We start from the raw sequence: 21,275 nt of genomic DNA, 5'->3' as shown, positions 1-21,275 counted from the left end.
ATCAGTGTTTGATCCCAGATATGAGAACTCTTTTATTATTTATATTTCCTCATTGTCTAGTTTGAATGCATGTAAGTTCTCTGTGGTCCTTATTTTTGTTTTCTTTATGTTCAACAGTAAGCCTGTCTTTGCACTTTCTTCTTTGATCTTCCTTAGTAGTAGTTTCAGGTCTGGTTCTCTGCTAGTTTTATGGTGTCGTCAGCATATCTCAGATTGTTGGTATTTCTTCCTCCTATATTCACTCCTCCCTCTACCATGTCCAACCCTGTTTTCCTTAAATATGATCTGCATGTAAGTTAAATAGTTAATGTGATAGGATGCAGCCTTGTCTGACCCCTTTGCCAATTGGTAACCATTCTGTTTCTCCCTGTCCTGTCCTGTCAGTAAGCTCTTCTCCTGAGTACAGATTCCTCATTAGGTCTATCAGATGTGTTGGCAATCCCATGTCTTTAAGGGTCTTCCATAGCCTTTCATGATTTATGTATTCAGGCTTTGCTATAGTCTGTAAAGCGCATAGTGATTTTCTAATCTAACTCCTGCTACGCTCTATTAGCCATCATGTATTTGCAGTGTGATCCCTGGTGCCTCTTCCTTTCCTGAACCCTGCTTGGACCTCTAGGATTTCTCTCTCCATCTATGCTTGGAGCTTATTTAGAATTTGGGAGTTTATCTTCATATGTCATTTTGTTCCATGTGTTCTACATGTTACCATCATCTTTTTATTCCTTCCTTGTCTTGAATTATTTTTATTGTTGTAGAGTGTCCCATCCTTGGTTTGAACTTTCCCTTGATTTCCCGAATCTTGTGGAAGAGGTCTCTCATTCTTCCCTTTTTGTTGTTGTCTTCTATTTCTCTACATTTGTCATTGTAGTAATTTTCCTTATCTTTGTACACTGTACTGTTGCATTCATGGTTCTTAGTTTATTTCTATCTCTTTTTTGTTTTGTTTCACTTTTTTCCCTTATTGCTTGTAGCGTTTTATCTGTCACCCCTGGTTTCTTCACTTTCCTTTTGACTGTTGAAGTGCCTTTATGCATTCTCCTTTTATTATGGGGCTGTGCAGACAGCCCTTAAGGGGTGACCTCCAGCCGCCCCTTTCACAGTCAGATCTGGGCCGTGGCAACTGCACGCCACGGCCCCAATCTGGCCTTTACAGGGCACAAAAAGGAGCGGTAAAAAGCAGCTCCTTTTTGTACCCTGCAAAGGGCACAATTGTTGCGGTGCTGCAGCTTCATGGCACTCCTTCATTGCTGCTACCGTGTGGTGCGGTGCATGGCGTTGCACCAGCGGTGGACAGAACTGGGGCATGTGTCATATGGACGCCACGCCCCGACTCTGCCCCCAACCCAGCTTTTCCTGCCGATCTGCACAGCCTCTATGTCCCTGGCTTCAGACCAAAGCTCTCCTGTTTCACGATCTATTATTCTTAGTACTGCAAATATTAAATTGCCAATCAATTATGTGGAAACAGAACCCTAGATATGGCAGTTCTGTCACTATTCTCACTGATGCTCATACTTTCTCTGCTGGTACAGTTATAAAGATCCATGCATAGGTGAGTAGCAGCAAGATCAGAATCTGAGAAATGTTTTATGCAGTGATCACTTCCTTATCCCCCACTAGTTTAATAAAAAAATTCTAGTTAGGAGGTTTTTTCAGTGTAGAGGAGTTATATAAAGGGCATAAAAAGAACCTGTGAAAATTTTGAAACAGCCTTGAGGGGGCAATAGAGCATTACATTTGCTATTGGCCAATGCATTTTCTAAATGCTGAAGCTCAAGAATCTAGTTTGGATAGGTAAAGCTAGTTTTGTTAGTCGTTTTGGCAAAATACTATGTGTCACTGCTGTGCTAGACAGAAAATCAAATTTATTTTTAAATCAGTAGGTTGTAGTCCTGTTCTGGATAAAATTATTCACACTTTCTTGCTTCTGGGAATGGGATTGTATTTAGTAATTTATTTTATTGATATTGCTAACCACATTAGATTTTTAGAAGGTGTGGTCAGTATTTTAAGGTATTTATAATCAAAGCATAAAAGGTGGAAGAACTGCTTATAATACATATGTTACATCTGGAAGGCATGGAAATCCAAATGGAAGGCATAGAAGGCCAGGTATTCTTGATCAACCTCAAGTCATATATCCACTTATTGGAATGAAAGGTCCACTAAATTCAGTCTGCCTGACTTCTAAGCAGACATAAAGGGTGATTAGAAAAGAATAGTGCTGAACTGTATAAGAACAGTTTTACTTTTGCACGATTATTTCTTCTTCCTCTTTTTTTGAAACTGCATATTCAGTTTTGTTTTACATAATTTTACATCATTATAGTACAATTAACAGTACAATTTCTTCATCAAAATTATCATGTCTCTCTAACCTTAATACTCATATTGATACATGCAATGATCTCAACCAGAGTAATATTCTTGATTCTGTAATTACTCTGTAATTACTCTAATATGAACACAATATTGTTGATAAATCACTAAAGTTAATAACGCATAAAAAGAATCCTCCTTTCAGAACCACCTGCTCAATTAATTTAATCATATACCATGCACTGGTTTAGATCTTACTTGTCTGGCAGATCTTTTGCAGTGGTTGCTGGCGGTCAGACTTCTTCTCCTGTTCCCTTATCTGTTGGAGTTCCCCAGGGCTCTGTTCTGGGTCCCCTTCTGTCCTTAGGAAAACTCATTAGCTCTTTTGGCTTTTCCTACCATCTGTATGCCGATGACACCCAGCTGTATCTTTCCGCCCCGACCTTTCTCCAAGACTTGAACAGCAAGTTTTGTCTTGCCTCACAACTGTCTCGCAATGGATGCACCATCGGCATTTGAAGCTCAACATGTTCAAGACGGAGCTTCTTGTCTTTCCTCCTAAGCCCGCCCTTCAACACTCCTTTTCTGTCTCTGTGGACAACATTTCTATTCAACCAGTCCAGCAAGCCCACAGTCTTGGTTTTATCTTTGACTCTTCTCTGTCGTGTATCCCTCAGATCCAGACCACAGCCAAGGCTTGTAGATTCTTTTTGTACAATATTGCCAAAATCCGACCATATCTCTCCACCTCTACTGCCAAGATCCTGGTCCATGCCCTAGTGATCTCACGACTTGATTACTGTAACGTCCTCCTGGCTGGGCTTCCTCTTTCTCACCTCCGTCCTTTAATCTCTGTTCAGCATTCAGCTGCACACATTATCACTTCCACCCACCGCGCTGACCACATCTCTCCTGTGTTGGCATCCCTTCACTGGCTCCCCCTCCCTTTCCGCATTGAGTATAAGCTCCTGCTGTCGACATTTAAAGCCCTCCATGGACTGGCCCCTCCTTACTTATCAGAACTTCTTTCTCCTCACCTTCCCACCAGGGTCCTCCGTTCTGGTAGTCAAGGTCTGCTGTCCCAGCCCAGGATTTCCTCTGCCCTATCCCGGATTCGCCCCTTTTCACTTGCTGCCCCTCACTCCTGGAACCTTCTTCCCCCACAAGCAAGAGCCATCACTTCTTTAACCAGCTTCAAAACGGAGTTGAAAACCATCCTGTTCAGAGAAGCCTTCCTAGGCATTGCATAATTGTCGCTTACTATTTGATGTTCTTTTGGTGCCTGTTTATCAAACCATTTCCTGTATTGCTATGTACTGTATATGCATTATCCTACTTGAGAGTATGTATTTTCCCTGGAAAATGATTAACCATCCATTATGAAGCCAAGCCCTCCCTCCAGTCCATCTGCCTTGGTCCAGGCCTCAGAAGTTGAGAGGAACTGCTGGACCTCTTACCCTTTCCCTCCACCACTCCCTTCTCCTTCTGTGTCATGTCTTTTTAGATTGTAAGCCTGAGGGCAGGGATCCGTCTAACTAAAAAGATTGCATGTACAGCGCTGTGTAAATTTACAGCGCTTCATAAATAAAGGTTAATAATAATAATAATAATCATTAAATAAAATCCAGTTGCTAACTTTTCCTGTCTCAGGCTATTTACAACTTTAACTGTCTCTCTGTCCATTTTTGCACTGTTCTTTTTTAATCACCCAGAATTTATTATTGCTCTGTAAAACCATGAAGAACTAGGTAAACAGATAACATATAATAACACTAAGGGGACACAGTTTGGTATAGTGGTTTGAGTGTAGGACTGTGACTCTGGGAGACCAAGGTTCAAATCCCCACTCTACCATGGAGGCCCATTGGGTCACCTTGGGCAAGCAACACTGTCTCATCTTCAGAGGAAGACAGTGGCACCCCTCCAACAATTCATGCCACGAAGGCCCTGTGATAGGTTCACCTAAGGGTTGCCATAAGTCAAAAATTACTTTGAAGGCATACAATAACTAAGTTATACTAAAGAACTGTTAATTAAAACAAAATAAGAGCAAGAAGTTCCTGGATTACAACTGCTTCTTCGTGGTCTCTGTGAATGCACACAAATTAGGTTTATCCTGTGCCAGTGCAGAAACTACCAGAACCTTCTAGAATCGCTAGGGAAAACTTTTGGCAGTAGCTCCTCCCACCCTATATATATCCGACATTCCCGCTCTTTCTCTCAGTTCTTTTTTCCCCGCTGCAGCATCTAAGGAACTTTGTTAGAATCGCATTATCTCTCAATATTGATTTAATGGATTTTGGATTGATTTTGGATTTCAGCTTGTTCCATGGATTGGATTTGTCATTTTGTGAATTTTCTGGCTTTACTTGGCTCATTTTAACTACCCTCCTGCCTCACGATTTCAGCTTCATTTGTCTAACGGTCCTTGTTTCCGCAGCAAGTATGGCTTTGGAGTGTGGGGTAAAAATCCCCTTGCAAGATAAACACTCCCATTGTTTACTTTGCCTGGCTGAGGGGCACAATATGTAATCTTGTCTCTATTGCAGGGCCTTTACCCCTCAGGCCAGAAAAAACTAGGATGTCGGGGCTGCAGGCCCTTTTATATGAGTGTGCTCTTAAACTGCATGTAAAGCTGACTTCCCTCTTCACCATCTGTGCGGAGACTGAATCTAATCAGCAGGCTGATCCTGCTCACCCAATTTCCTCAAGGTTGAGTCAGGATCTTTTCTCGGCTAAGCATCAACTTGAATCCAAGTCTCAGCGTGAACCCGATCAACCCACTGTTATTACCGAACCCGAAGAGAACCCTCCCCAAAAGGCTAAATCTTCCGTCATTTCTTCCTCAAAGTCTTCTAAAAAAAAACTATCGGAAAAAGGCAAAAAGGGAAGTAAAGAGGATAAGAAAAGAAAGCATAAGCACTCTTCCTCTCACTTTTCCTCCAAGAAGCCTCGCTCAGAGGGCCATCACTAAGATAAACCAGCCTCACCTGTACCTTCTCTGCAGATTGTAGAGACCCAAGCTGCTTCTGTTTCTGAGGGCTAATTGGTGGACTCTACGAGACGTCGTTCACCTTCTCCCCTGTCCCCATCAAGGTCGGTGCATTCCCTCTCTCGGGTTCGAGATAATTTGTCAGTCTCTCCCCATTCAGAACCATGATCCGATATTGAAGAGCCTCGAGTGCAACATCCTCATAACCTCTTTTAAAACGAAAACACTGATATGTATTTCTTTCCAGTGTACACTATTACCTCCAAAAGTATGTCTGTCATGCACCTTGGAATTCTCGTGGATCTCCTATAGGTTCAGGGGTTCTTTGTTCAGCTCCATCTAGGCAAGATATTCGAGCAGAGCGCTATCTGCCCCTAATTCATCGTGCTGTGAATCCCTTCAGCAGAAGTCTTTGCCGCCTCCTCCACGCTCTCTCAGAGAAGAGTCTCTGGGTTCGGATTCATCATCGAGTTGGTTCCGTGTGTTCTCCCTTTCCAGTGTTTTATTGGTCTGTGAGTCTGCTTCCCTTACTGATGACGTTTACTGTTTCTCAAGAACAGGAGAAGGAATTGGAGGTCACCCATCAAGATGCGAAGCCACTGGATGCCATTCATCCACCTATTTCAATCCCCACTCTGGCGTGAAATCTCAAACTGGTATTCATGCAGCTCTCGATACAACCCTTCAAACCTATGGCTACTACTGACCTATGACTCCTTATATGGAAGACCATCTTTCTAGTAGTCATTGCCTGGGTTTGTCAGGCTGGTGAACTGTGTGCCCTTTGAGTTGACCAGCCTTATCTTTCCTTTCATAAGGACAAAATTGTTTTATGACTGGACATTACCTTTCTGCCCAAAGTCGTTTCACCTTTCCACTTGAATCAGGACATTATTCTTTCTACCTTGGCTCCAAATCCGACCGCTGGTACCGAACATTTTCTACATTCCCTCAAGTTTGAAGGGCGCTCACATTCTGTTGTCAATCAAACTTTGGATTCGAGGCGATCTGAAAGATTGTTTGTTTGTTACTCGAATTAGAAGATAGGACTTCCAGTCACTTATCAACGTTTCTCTAAATAGGTGACTGCTACCATCCATCTAGCTTATGAACTCTCTGGGAAGACTCCTCCAGCTTGAATTCGAGCACATTCTACCAGGGCGGTAGCAGCATCCTTGGCTATTCTCAGTAGAGTGTCCCTAGAGGACGTCTGTAAAGCTGTAGCCTGGTCCCAGCCATTGACTTTCATTTCACATTACAGGCTGGATTCCAGAGCTAGAAGTGATGCAGTTTCCGGAAGGGCAGTTTTGTTCTTTGCTTTGCATTGAGGTTTGTTCATTCACATGCCTTTACAGTATATGGAGTTTTATTGTCATGACACTCCCTCCTCCTGTAACTTTAGCTTATTAATTTCACCCATTTGTCTGCATTCAGAAAGACTACGAAGAAGGACAGGCTGCTTACCTGTAACTGTAGTTCTTTGAGTGGTCATCTATGAACTCACACAAACCCACCCATCCTCTTCTCATGTCGTGTCATACTTTGGCACATGTTCAATGGTTATACTGCTATGCAGCGTCAAATTGGAACTGAGGGAAAGTGTGGGAATGCCAGGGATATATATTGGGTGGGCGGAGGTACCACCAAAAGTCTTCCCCAGTGATTCTAGAAGGTTCCGATAGTCTCTGCATAGGCACAGGATAAACCCATTTGTGTGAATTCACAAAGGACCACTTGAAGAACTATGGTTACAGGTAATCAACCTGTCCTTAATTAAAGATTCTGTAAAATACAGAAGCCATTGACTCAGAGAGGTCTATTGCTCAGACATTTAGAGAAGTCAGAATTGGAATTCCTATGTCGCTTGGCATAATAGGTGTTCTAAAGGCTTCATCTCCCAACTGGAAGAGATGTTACATGAGTGTAGCAACAAAGGATTGCAGGGAAATGGATATACATGATATATGCTCCCAATCTGTATTCACTCATTGTGCAAGCAGGTTGAATCAACATGAGAAGAATGGCTCATGTTTTGGCACATGTTAGGCCTGGTCCCTCTTCTACTTCCACCATTGTCTTCCTGTAGTCTGAACCAAGTGTGGATATTTGCCCGTGTGTGTGTATTTGTGTGTTCCCAGTCCCATGGAGAGTATCATGCATAGGGTTGGCTTAACCCATTCAGAATCACTGATCTTTGTTGGAAGAGAAGGAATGGAACTAAAAATGGAGGGAGGCAGGATTAACATGCTTCCTTTTTTATGTGTTGATTTACCAACAGAGAATAGAACTCAAGAAGTTCTTGGAACACAGTTCTTGGAACACAGATACCCCCCTCTTAATTAGGTAAATACCTGAATTTGGCAGAATCTGCACTGCAGAAATAATCCAGATTGATCCCATTTTAAATGCCGTAGCTCAATGCTATGGAATTCTGGGAACTAGTTTGTTGTGGCACCAGAGCTCTCTGACAGAGTAGGCTAGATGTCTCACAAAACTACAGTTCCCAGTCAACCTGGATTATTTCTGCAGCATGGTTGCAGCACTTCTGTAGAGAGAGCTTCAATATGTGGGAATATTGACGGAAGTTTGTGTAGAATAAAATCCTGGTGAAATGCATAGTCTCTGCTGAACTTAGCAGGACTTCACCTTGCCTACCCCACAGGTTCTTTAAAGGTAGAAAATAACCTGGGAAAGCCCTTGTAATCTCTATAAGAGTTCATTGCAAATTTGCCAGATTAGTGGGAGGGAGGGGGGAGATGGCCTGTTTTATGCTTTTTTCCCCAGACAGAAAGTATTTGGAGTGCTTGAAAAATATCCCTTCCATCTTTTTTTTAAAAATCTCATTAGTTGTGGTAAAGTTTCTTTCCAGAGCCCCTAGCAGTATATGTGGGGCCTCTCTGGGAAAAAGCCCCTCACATGCCTGATGGAAGGCAGAAAATTGGCGAAAGTGCCGCCCACAGCTGCTAAGCAGTGTTTCCCAAAATTTGGCACTCCAGATGTTTTGGGCTTGTCTTCCTGGAAGCCCCAGCCAACTTGGCCAACTGTCAGGAAGTTTGAGAGCTGAAGTTCAAAACATCTGGAGGACCAAAGTTTGGGAATTGCTGTGCTAGAAGATGTGGAAGGAAGAGTGTTTTTTAGTTAAACACTCATCCTGCAGAATTTTTTTTAATGTTTATTATTACTGTCCAGGTGCCTTTGGATGGGAAAGAAGGGAACAAACTCATTTACGTATCTATGCTCAGCATCAGGAACCAATATTGTTACCAGAATACTTAGTAAACCTTCTGTTCATTTATTGCAGTGACAGATCCCTCCTGCAGTTCCAATTCTTGGGCTCCTGTCACCTTTCCCATTTTCCCCTCAAGAGCCTTCCCTGGATCTCAAGTACCTGGGCTTCAGGGTGATTTATATATGGACCTGTGGGTGTGTAGTTCAGTGGGTTCTCTGTAGTAAATGTAACTAGGCTCTCTATCAAAACTGAATAGGCACAACCAGGCACAGTTGTAAAAAAAAAAAAATGAACAAGCTGAAGTTTATTAATACACAGTTAGATCATACCATAGCCCCTGCACTATTTCATTATTCCCAGCTCCCCCAAAGCACACTCAGTTCTTCCCCTTGGCTGGCTGTCCTATCTCTAGGAATAAACTCTTCTAGAACATGACAACATAACCCAAAAAACCCACAAAAAACTAGAGATGTTGGCCATGAAAACCTTCAACTTCACATTGTCCTATCTCTGTTACAGCTTTCTCCTTTCTGCCATCAGAGGCTGCTGCCACACTGCAGAAATAAAGCAGTCTGATACCATTTTAACTTCCCTGGCTCAATGCTATGGGATTTTTGGATTCATAGTTTGTTAGGGCACAAGAGCTCTCTACCAGCGAAGACTATATATCTCACAAAATTACATTCCAGAAATCCATAGCATTGAGTCATGGCTGTTAAAGTGGTGTCAAATTGATTTATATCTGTAGTTTTGTAGCAGCCATAGATAAGTCTCTGTATCTATAAGCTGGCTTGCCCAGCTCCTCCCTAGCATTTTAAATGGATGGATGGATAAATGGATGGATGGAAGTATAAATGAATAAATAAGAAAGAGGATTTTTGGATTGTGACTTAGAATTGCCCTCTAAGATTTTGCAAGCTTTATCAGTTTGAAAAGTACAAACTTGGCTCTGAAGTAGAAGGTTTTTGTTGGGGTTTTTTTTTTAGTGATCTTTGGCTGTCAGTGGGATTTCTTTCTGTTCTCCTCAACCGTTACTACTGCCCTTTATCCTGGATCTTTAACGCTGAAGAATTGGAATTAGATTTGGAGCTGAGCATATTGAAATTTACTATTTAGTCCTATTTGTACATTGCTTCCTACTCTTTCAGTGCATTTTACTCCCTATATAATTCCACTTATACTAGATTTTGTGACATTTTCTCTCATATTTTATATACGTTTATCTGAGGATACAGGAATATAACCAGTTATTAAATTTTTGACCTATTTTTGATGAAAAAATTGTTTCTGTCACTGGACAAACAGGTGGGTTTTGTAGCATTCTGTGCTAACAGAGAAGCTTTGGCAAGGTCTTATCTCATCCTGAAGCTTGTTCCGCACTTGAGTACCCTTGACTAGCGATGCCTTATCTCTTTTCTTCACAAAGTTTGGCCTGAGTATTTTACCGGAGCTCTCCCAAAAGAGCGTTGTAATCTCTGCAGATCATGCACTGGAAAGTCAGGCTCTGCCTTCCAATGCTGAACATAAGTAGCCACGGAAAGCCACTAGGCAGGGCACCAATTATGATAGTCACATATCTGGAGGGATTCAGGAATTTGAATGGTGGCCTCAAAGACCCCTGAATATATGAGCATGCACTTATTTATTAGGTTCCTTGGGGAAGAATAAAGAGATATAAAATTGATATTTTAAAAACCTAAAGGATAAAAAGGAAAGTCCTGAACTATATAAAGGCAGCCCTAGGGATGCATCTCCATTAGTGCAAGGTGGGAATTGTGTGGCCCTCCAGATGTTGTTGGACTGCATGTCACATCAGCCCTAACCAGCATATCCAGTGGTAAGTTATGCTGGGAGTTGCAGTTCAGCATCCTCTGGAAGGCTCTAGTTCAAGGCCATTTGTGCCAGTGGTTATGTATTTTCATAGTCTTCCAGGGCTAGTTTTTCTCTAAAGTAGCTCTAAGACAGGACTACTAATTTTAATCTGTGTTAATATATTGTATAACAAACAAAACCTAATTTGAAAACACAGTGTAAGGGTAGAGGTTTTTATTTAGATTTGTTGTACATAATCCGTAATTATTAGGAAATTGCTAGGATAAATGTTCTGAAATTGTTTTTATTCCACTTCATTTAATCTACTTCCCTTTGTAGATCTTTCTGTTGGAAGGATGGAAACATTAGGAGTACAAACAGTGATGAATTTTCTGGATGTTTCTTGTGAGCAATTGGAATGAAACATTTTTCATAGGTAGCTGTGGGCCCTTAGATACTCTGGCTCCGTGTAATTTGGCTTCATACAGATCTCTTTCCTCTCAGTCTGTTCATTTGTTTGCTTCGTTCATTCGGAAGCTGTTTGTTTCTATAATCCAATAAAAATTATGAAGTGCCAGAGTGCCTTATCTCAAAAGCTGAGAGAAATTCACTTTGCCATGGGTTTTTGAAACATTTCAGAAGAAATAAGAGATCCTTTACTAACATGTAAAAAAGTAGTGTTTTATATACAGGCTGAGTATCCCTTATCCAGACATCAGAAATACTCCAAAATCCAAAATTGTCCACATGAATGGCTCAGATAGTGACCCCTATGCTTTCTAATGGTTTAGTGTACACAAACTTTGTTTCGTGTACAAAATTATTGAAAATATTGTGTATAAAATTACCTTCAGTCTATGTGTATGAGTTGTATATGAAACATAAACGAATTTAGTGTTATATATGAGTCCCACATATACAGATTTTCCAAAATCTGAAAAAAAAATTGGTCCCAAGTATTTCAAATAAGGGAGAATCAACCCATACGAAACCTAAGTGTTCTGAGGATCCATTTCTTCCCTATTACTGACTCTAATGCTTCTACATTTTTGGTCTGTTTGGTCTTTTGTTCTAACCCGTTTTTGAAATTAAGAATCTTGCTTTGTACAGAATTTCTTGAGTGCTGATAACTTACACTGTTAACCTTGGATTTCTCCCCCTGATCCCTGTTTCATCCTACCTTATATAGTGTTCTATGTGACTGACTTTAGATTAGCTACATTGCTGTACAAAAGAATTTGAGAAGATGTCCAGGGACTGAAAAGATGATAGTCCACATACTGTATTTTTCTGCCTTTCTGTCATAATACCATAATAAACACAGTTATCACTGTCTTATTCCTTTCAAATAAGGGAATAGGCTAGCAGTTGTACTCTAGTAGTTGTTTTTAAATAAATCTCAGCAGAACAGCACTTCCCTTCTAATTTTTAATCTACATATTCTTTCACTTTCTTACAGAGCTTTCTGGGGTGCTGCATCAGTGTCACGTTCTGGCATCAGAAATGATCCATTTCATTCATCAAATGCAGTATTACATTACATTTGAGGTACTCTTTAACCATCCATTTTGTTTAAGAAGGAAATTGTTCTTGACTGATCTAAGACTAAATTATGTCACAGAGAGAACAGAAATGTTGCTACTTAAAGCCATTGTTAAAACAACACAGAGCTTAATGTTGACTTACTGTTTCTTGTGCTGTAGGTGCTTGAATGTTCGTGGGATGAACTATGGAACAAAGTTCAGCAAGCACAGGACCTAGATCATATCATTGCGGCTCATGAAGTTTTCTTAGACACAATTATATCTCGCTGTTTGTTGGACACTGATTCAAGAGTAAGCCTTTCCTCTTTCACAGATAGTACTTTTGCAACAATGTGTTTGTTTTAGCAAGGTATTTCCTATCCTGTTTGCATATTGATGTTTAGCGCAATAATAATGATGATGATGATGATGATGATGATGATGATGTATTTTATAAATAGTATTTTATAATATATGATGTATTTTATATTGTATTTTACTGTTGTAAAACTGTTTATTATCATTATTGAGGTGGCTTACAACAACAGTAAAGCACAATATTAAATACATCATATATTATAAAATACATCATATTGTCCCCTCTCTCCCTCCCTCCCTCCCCTCCCCTCCCCTCCTCCCCTCCCAACTCAACACAATAATGAATTATCTTTAAAACTATCAAACAGTCAATTTTATGCATATTTACTCAGAGGTAAGGCCTACTGCATTCTAAGAATATTTAGATCTGCTATCCCAGTAACTGCATCCTGATGAGAGTGTTTGGACACTCTGCTTTGACGCAGAATACATGTTCTTGTTGAACAAATACTAACAAAATACAATTTCAGTGCCTTTTCAGCCAGGCAAATCTAAATTTCATTTAGTTTTTAGGATTTAGTTTTCTTTTTGTCTTTCAATCTTTTGTAGACACTTCTCAACCAGCTCCGAGCTGTCTTTGATCAAATTCTTGAGTTTCAAAATACCCAAGATTCAATGTACCGAGCTGCTTTGGAGGAATTACAGCTACGATTGCAGTTTGAAGAAAGAAAAAAAGAACGAGAAATTGAGGTACAGGGAGCTTTCTGTGTCATTTTAAAGAGAAACAGCCACCTGAATATAATAAGGTGCTTGTTTTCAATGAATAATAATAAAAAAAGACAATTCTCCTTTGCTCCCAAATGCTTGCATACATATTTGTGTAAAATGCAAACATCAGGAGCAGTTCTAGGCAAGTGTGTTCAAAATCCCCCTGTGTATGCTTAGTGCAAAAGAAATATGGTTTAGGAGTTGGAAATCTAATGTAGAATGAGCCAGAAGCACACATCTTAAATTTTCTGTAAAATACACTATCAAAGAGGCCTATCAAAGCTTTCACACAAGGCTTTGTGAAATAATGTTTAAAAATGCATTATTTTGTTTTTGCATGGCTGTTTACTAAGTAATTCATTGTGATTAAATTTTAGCTTGTATGATTGAGGAATCACCTTGTCTTTCTGGTTAGTACAAGAAAATTAGTGTGTAGCATCATTTAACAAAGGCATCTGTATAGATAGGTATTTGCTGATTGCTCATGATATCTTTTAAAATTTCTTTAATTCAGGGTGAATGGGGAGTGACGGCTTTTGAACAGGAAGAAGAGATGAAAAGGATTAAAGAATTTCAAGACTCAATACCAAAAATGTGTTCACAGCTACGACTACTTACCCATTTCTACCAGGTATTTTTAAATTAAACAGAGAGAGAGAGAGAGAGACTAAGGTTGTTGTTGTTGTGTGCATTCATTTTGTTTCTGCTTTATGGTGACACTAAGGCAAATCTGTCAAGGGTTTTTATGTGGCTGGGTGTGTGTGTGTGACTTGCCCAAGCCCATCCAGTTTCAATGGCCCAGCCGAGAATTAGACCTTGATCTCCATAGGTATGATCCAAAGCTTAAACCACTACACCACACTTTCTCTCTCTCTCTCTCATATATATGTGTGTGTGTGTGTGTAGTTATGGACTAGTTATGTATTTGCTTGCTATAAAATATTGTTTTAATACAGTATTATCCAGAGCCATTCAGGATTTCTCAGAATAATACAACTATTTATAAAACAAATTAATGTAAAAGAGAATGGGAAAAAGACTCACTTGAAGTCATGAAATCTGCCTGAGCAGAGTCTTAGGATAGAGGGAAGAGACATGATATTAAGTGGGTCAGGCTCTGGAGTCTTGTGAAGGTATTAGTTTACACCTATAACTAGTAACCAAACATGTAATAGTCCATCCCCTCCCACAGGTTTTTGAAGAACATAGAATTAGTCATGCAAGTGTGTGTGTGTGTGGAATACCTTTGCGTTGTTTCTGACTTATGGCAACACTAAGGATTTTCTTGGCATGTTTCTTCGGAGGAGGTTTGCAATTGCCATTCTCTGAGAGAGTGTGACTTGCCCAAGGTCACCCAGTGGGTTTTATAGCCAAGCTGGGGATTGAACCCTGCTCTCCAGTCATAGTCCAGTCCTCAAACCACTAAACTACACTTGCTTTTATAATGGCATAAGCATCTCCACCTTTCATTGACTGCATTGTTCAGCAGAGAATGAACATAAAGAGAAACTTATCCATTCTAATTTTAGTGAAACTGGATGCCTGTGATTTAAAGAAGCCCACCAAGGTATTTGGCCACTGTGCAAGTAGAAAGCTGAACTTGAAAGCTCTAATTTTCTTATGACACTAATTTCATTGGGTTAACTGCTCTTCTTTGATTTAAGGCTTTACATTATACTCTTAATTGAGATTATTCAAATTTTGTATTACTTTTGTATGAAAGAGGAAGTTGAGCATTTTAGGAGCTGGCCATTCCTTGCTGTAGTTCAATTTCCTTTTCCTCTCTTCTTGCTTTTTTTTTTAAAAAAATTATTATTATTATTATTATTATTATTATTATTATTATTATGAAAAGTCTTATAACAAAAGTCATCTCTTCATGCAAATATTTGTCATATAAAACAGAAAATAATAACAAAAATAAATATAAACTTAACCTCTTACACTTCAGATATTGTTTCTTTATGTTCTGTTAGTACCAGGGCTCAAGGTAGTTTACACATTACACATTAAAACAGAATTAAATTAAGAACCATATTAAAAACATACACTCTAAATGACTTTAAAAACAGTGAACAATACAGTTAAAACAATACAGTACTTACAGCCCCTTTTTACACTTCTGAAAGCCTGCCTGAATAAAAAAAAGTTTTGGTCTGTTGACCTGTTTACTTTTTAATGGGCTTTTCAAAGGCTGCTGTTGAATAGATGCAATTTGCATATTTATCCCTTTGCATTCACTTGTTAGTACTGTATGTGAATTCCTGTGAATTTATGAATTTCTCCTTTCCCTCTCCAGGGCATTGTGCAGCAGTTCTTGGTGTTGCTGACCACCAGTTCTGATGAAAGCCTCCGATTTCTTAGCTTCAGATTGGATTTCAATGAACATTATAAAGTCCGGGAACCCAGGCTAAGGGTCTCTTTGGGCACTAGAGGGCGACGCAGTTCCCATATATAAACCTGTCTGCAATGAATGTAAGCAGGATCACTGAAGTGTAACCATTGTTGGATGTGGCAGTCACGGTTGGCATATGAAAACCAAATGGCATGCAATAGATGTTTGTCATTATTGCAAGCAACCTGTTATCAGTCATGTGAGTGTGCAACACTAGTGCAGAAAGCAACAAGGCTTACTTTCTATAGTTAATGATTGATATTGCTAAATGGTTTTGTTTCCAGTTAGTTTTGTTAATTCATTAGCCAATCATACTTTTATTTGAGGCTTTTGAAGCACATTCCACAGTAATTTTACATTTGTCCCAGGAAATTTAACCACTTCCAGACAGTACAGTTCTCTTTAATACTAAGCAGGGCTGTAATTTTCTGTTTCAGTTTGGAAACCACTTTTGTTTAAAAACCTGCCAGTCATGGGGTCTGGCCAGAAAATCTATATTTGAATTCTTTTTCCAATGTTGTGATATACCTGACTGTGTGTGTGTGGGAGGGGATGTCAATTAAAATTATACACACATTAGTGTTTTCAGCATTTTCAAAACAATTATTTATTTTTCCAGAAAAATTGTAATTACTATACAGAAACACATATTAGAGACATAGCAGGAGTAACATACAGCAGATATGCTAAAAATAAAGTTTAAACCTCAGTGCACTCAAGTGATGAAACATGTAAATACTGAATAGATGTGAATGAAGTATTTTGTGTTCAAATCTGATGTATTAGAAATTAATTTGGATAACGAAGATTACTTATTTCTCTTTCCTTGCCTATTTTTCCATTGTAAATATTTATATATTGCTGTCCAGATGTTAGGGGGAAACATTTTTGTAAAGAAGTCACTATATATCAAGTCATTCAATTATCCATTTGTTATATTCACAGGTAAAGAAAATAAACACAATTATCTTTCAAAAACCTTTATCGGTTTCTTCTGATCTGAAAAGTGCCTGTTCTTGATAAGATACAATAATATAATATAGTTTTGGATTTCTAGGACTCATTGTTCTTCATCTTGTCCGATATCCTTACCCCATATGTAATAAAGTACAGTGGGCCCTTTGTATCTGCGGGGGGATCTGTTCCAGATCACCCTGCAGATACCAGAATCCATGGATGTTCAAGTCTCACTTTTCCTAATGGTGGTGTGATCACGCAACCACATTGCTATTAGGAATAACGAGACCAAGGTCCCCCCTCCCTCCCTCCCTCTCTTCGTTCCTCTCTCCCCCTCCCTCTTTCTTTCTTTCTTTCTTTCTTTCTTTCTTTCTTTCTTTCTTTTTTCCTCCTTCCCCTTCCTTCCTTCCCTCCGTCCTTCCTGTCTTCCCCTTCTCCCCCTCTGAGGCTTCTGCCTCGTGAGAGCGGAAGCTGGAGGGAGCTGGAGCCAGGGATTCAGTCTCAGAGCCCCCCACACCAAGACCCAGGACAGAGCCTGGGCAGCCAGGCTGGGAAGATGCGAGAAGCCTCTTCCCAGCCTGGTTGCCTCCAGAGGGAGTGAACATTCCTTCCTCCTGTAGGGAGCTTGGGGCGGAAACATTTGCCCTTCTGATATCTTCCCAGCCTGGCTGCCCCCTCTGGGGGAAACCAGGTTGGGAAGAGGCTTGGGGAGTGAATGCCCCCTCCTTCTGCATCTTACCAGCCTGGTTTCTCCCTCCAGAGGCAACCAGGCTAGGAGGAGGCTTGGGGAGGGAGTGTTCAGTCTTGTGCCTTCCTAGCCTAGCTCCCCCTCTGGAGGCAGCTGGGTGGAAAGAGACTTGGGGAGGGAGTATTCACTCTTCTTGCGTCTTCTCAGTCCGGTTACCTCCTCCGGAGGCAATTGGGTTGGGAAGAGGCTTGGGGAGTGAACACTCCATTTCTGGGAGGAGGCTTGGGGAGGAAATATTCACTCTTCTTGCATCTTCCCAGCCCAGCTGCCCCCTTGGGGAAGGAACATTCACTCTTCTTGTGTCTTCTCAGCCCAGCTGCTCCCTCCAGTCAACCTCCAGAGGCTCAGTCCCGAGTGCTGGGCCTGGAGGTGGGGGGCTCCGAGACTCATGACTCAATTCCAGCTTCCTCCAGCTGATGGAGCTCCAGCTTCCACTCCTAGAACCAAGCTGGGATAGAAGCCTCAGAGGAGGAGAGGGAGGGGGGGAGGGAGGGGGGGAGGGGAAAGGAAGGAGGGAGGGAGGTGGGAGGGGAAAGGAGGGAGGGAGGGAGGGAGGTAAGGAGGGAGGGGGAAGGAGGGAGGGGTAGAGGAAGGAGGGAAAGGAAGGGAGGGAGACTTTGGTTCAATTGCCCCCAATGGTGGTGCACACACGGTTGTGCCACCATTGGGGACAATGTGGGCTTGCCATCCACAGATATTCAAATCCATGGATGGCAAGTCTGCAAATAAAGAGGGCCCACTGTACACATTATCAAATGGGATTTTTGGTCGGTTTATCCATATCTTACCATATTGAAAGAGGGATGGATAATAGTCTCATGCCTAGTAGCACCTCATGGTATGGCTCAAACATGGGTATTCTCGGCTGTAATCGGAGCTCTATGCAAGTTTCCTATCATTATCCTTAGACCTAATTTAAAAAATTCGATTGGAGCACTGTCTCATGCTGATTCTCTACATACATGTAGATTATAAAACTTCTTTTAGTTACTAGAATATTGGGTGTTTCCCCCCACTCAGTAAAGATTTTTCCCATCCAGTGGAATAAGCCAAAAACTAGAATTCTGCATTCTGAAACTCTAGATTCCCAGTTTCTCATTCAACTGCCTATATGCAAATATGTGAGATATGTTCATATGGTGGCATAATGGTGTCAAAATGTTTAAACTTCCAAATATTCAGTACACATGTAATTCTGCTTTTGCATTATATCTTGCAAAGACTGCTGCAAGGAATACAGCATTAAGCAGAAGTGTGTTCATGCAACTGAGCTTTCTCCTGTTCTCTGCCCTTCAAAACTTTGCTCTAGAGTCCCCAATGTCCAAAGCAGATTTTGTGGATATGTAGGGGAATTTGCTCTTCTGGCTGGTCTGGTAGATTCTGTCCATAGTAAAAGCTCAGTTGATTTCAATGACTGTCCTGCAGTGCATTGTCCTATTTTATCTTATTGTTCAAAATGGGAATAGGTGCCTGGATTATTTTTTTTTTATGTGAGCGCATATTAAAAGTTTGGAAAATCCTGCAAACATTAGCTGCTCCTGGAAGGCTTTATGGCATCTTCACAAGAAATCACGGGGGAAATGACTGGTGATGAACGTAACCTGCTGTTGTTGTTCAGATTTTCATTGTCATATTCCAGCAACTGATTTTCTTTTTCCTCAACTTCTGTGATTTCAGTTTTGTCAGTTCCATCCTCCTTGTAAACGGTAGCATTTGTTACACCGGGGTCCCTAAAATAATAATGAAATTGTTTTAGGGAGAAGAATCTTCATGGAGGAAAGCAATAATGTTAAACACTGGCTGGCAACAAATTTGGCTAGAAATGTAATGTGCACTAGAGGTTTGACTGCACCTAAAAGGCACTTTGTAGGTAAAAAGAAAACTATGGGAAACAGACAGCCCTGAAGCCACCTCTTCCAAAAATGGATTGAGGCTGCAGCAACCACACACTGCGGCCCCAATCCACCTTGAAGCCAGCCAAAAAAGAAGTGGCAAAGAGCCATTTCTTTTCGGCTGGCAGAAAGTCGGCTTTTGTTGCCCTGCTGCAGCCCCATGCCACTCTGGTGGCATGTAAACGTCACGCTGCTGGAAACCCTTGAATCCACCCACATTTGGGTGGCTGCCCAGCTTCCGGGTGGCTTCGGACTGTGCAGATATAAATGCCACACTCAGAAGACGCCTGGAAGCAGGCTTTAAAGGGCTGTCTGTTTCAGCTTTATGACTACCTTGTTTTTTCAAAAAGTGTATTATATATACAAGGTGATGTCATATTTATAAAGCTTACTTATATATCACAGATAACATTTTAATGAAATCCTAAAACGTATCAAGCCTGCATAGAAATGTCTGTTTTGCTTCCTGCCCTCTGAGGTTTTTAGCCTAAGAATCTCTGAAGAAGATTAGGCAAAGAAAGTAATTCAAAGTCTCTGGCACAATAATGCTCTCCATCTTTTGAAGATTCAGACCCACTATATAGTATTTCTGCTTGCTGGAGGAATCTACAATTATAGCATCTATGTTGATATTGTAGATGACGTAGAAAGGTACTGTACATACTTGTGTATAAGTCGAAAAATTTATACTACAAAATTGTGCCCCAAAAAACCTGGGTCGACTTATACACAAGTCAATACGGGAATCAGGCAGCAGGAAGAGCAATTGTTCACTCCCAAAGCCTCTTCCCAGCTCAGTTGCCCCCAGTGGTTACATGTACTTAAGCTTTACATCCATGGATACATGCCCTTAACTTTTACCCTCAACTTATTCGCAGGCCATATAAAAATCCAGAATTTTGGCCCCAAAGACTTATGCACAAGGTCGACCTATACATGAGTGTATGTAGTAAGTATTTTTAGACCTAAGCTGCAGATCTTGATTGCCTTTGCTAGTACAAATTAATGCTTTACAAATTAGTGTTCCAGACTGAAAAGCAGTTATTCAACTTAAGTATCCTGATTCTGGCATAGCTCTGCCAGTAAAAAACTGCATTTGACTGGATTTTTGTACAGCTGTGTATCTTAGCCTATGCTGTCATATCAGATGCCATAAACTCAAAGGTGTTTGGTAGCCATTTTAGTGCTTCAGTGATTGGAGGAGAAGTGCAAAACAAACTGACTTACTGCTGCTTCTTCACAAATAGTGAATTATATATGTGCACAAGCACTATTACAGTGAGGATCAAACCGATGACAGCTACACAGGCTATGATGATGTGCTTCATCAGATCCTTAAGATCTTCAGTCTTTGCTCTTTTCTTGTCCTGAATTCCTAAATGGATGTGACACAGAACTCTGTCATATTATTCACAATATAACAATGTCTCATACTAAATACTGCTGCAGTTCATGGCAATCTTGTTGTTGAAATCTTGTTGCTGCAGCCAAACTTTTAAAATCGCAACCCAATGACACACACGCATTGTGCAAACCAGAGTACTATAGGACATTTATAATGGAACAGTTCTAGCTCTTCACATGAGTTGGTAAGGCTGTGCATTTTGCATGGTTTTACAGTTTGTACAACTCATTGAAGTTGTGATATAGCCAAATCTTTTATCCTAACCAGATATAGTATACGTACACAGATTCTGTATAAGTTACTAAAAGCCTCATCGCAAAGAATAGGGTATTAAATGTTAGCACTGAGTTGGGCAAACCCCTAAACTCAAAGTGGACTGTCTCAACATTATATTGATTTCAAAATTAGCAAACAGATTGAGACGTTTTGTTCATTTTTAATTTATGTAAACAGACACTGCCACTGCCTTAAGGAAGAGGCCATGTGGGTGGATAACAATGATCACTTGTAATCTCCAACCTTGTCTTCAAATCTGCAAAGTGAATTAAGAGCTATCTGACAGCACTGCCTTAAGTTTTAATTCTGCACTAAATACAATCAGTGCTGTCTTAAACAAGGCAAACTGTCCAGAACAGCCCTTCAAATGCTCCTCCCCTCCCTCCCACCCAGTGAACTTTTCATGATGGTGGCAGATCGTTCCACACTGTCATTAGAAACCCCTCAAATCATGTGCTGGCATCATATTATGTTGCCTTTTTGCTGCTGCTGCAACAGGGAGCTTCTTCCGCTGCATTGGTTTTACTACAGGAATGTCACTAAGTGATAAAAGTATGATTTATGATTCTTTTGGGGTTTTATTTTCAGTCTCCCATATCCAAAATCAGGCTTTCCTCCATTCATCAATTTTCCTCTTC

General features: G+C 40.5%; 2 protein-coding genes across 7 annotated transcripts in view; one reads left to right on the top strand and one right to left on the bottom strand.

Moving 5' to 3' along the window:
- The window catches only part of LOC149319211 (gamma-tubulin complex component 3), a 77,844-nt gene extending 61,507 nt beyond the window's left edge, over positions 1-16,337 (top strand). The window contains exons 18-22 of the mRNA XM_089511287.1: positions 11,815-11,903; positions 12,059-12,190; positions 12,806-12,946; positions 13,479-13,595; positions 15,264-16,337. Coding sequence (XP_089367413.1) covers positions 11,815-11,903; positions 12,059-12,190; positions 12,806-12,946; positions 13,479-13,595; positions 15,264-15,422 — 638 coding nt within the window. The 3' untranslated portion in view covers positions 15,423-16,337. The remainder of the gene's footprint in view (positions 1-11,814; positions 11,904-12,058; positions 12,191-12,805; positions 12,947-13,478; positions 13,596-15,263) is intronic.
- Positions 16,338-17,638: 1,301 nt separating this feature from the next.
- Positions 17,639-21,275, bottom strand: part of LOC149319210 (uncharacterized) — a 43,742-nt gene continuing 40,105 nt past the window's right edge. For 5 of the 6 annotated variants that reach the window (XM_089511281.1, XM_089511282.1, XM_089511283.1 and 2 more), the window contains 2 exons: positions 20,184-20,331; positions 17,639-18,794 (listed from right to left, as the gene is read on the bottom strand). In XM_089511281.1, coding sequence (XP_089367407.1) covers positions 18,593-18,794; positions 20,184-20,331 — 350 coding nt within the window. In that variant the 3' untranslated portion in view covers positions 17,639-18,592. The remainder of the gene's footprint in view (positions 18,795-20,183; positions 20,332-21,275) is intronic. The other variant, XM_089511285.1, reaches the window with a different exon arrangement.

The sequence above is a fragment of the Sceloporus occidentalis genome, unplaced genomic scaffold (assembly GCF_023333645.1).
Source record: "Sceloporus occidentalis isolate IW3139 unplaced genomic scaffold, rSceOcc1.0.p SCAF_2, whole genome shotgun sequence".
Lineage (NCBI taxonomy): Eukaryota > Metazoa > Chordata > Lepidosauria > Squamata > Phrynosomatidae > Sceloporus > Sceloporus occidentalis.
Note: the sequence above shows the minus strand (reverse complement) of the source record. Positions and strands in the feature narration are given on the sequence as shown.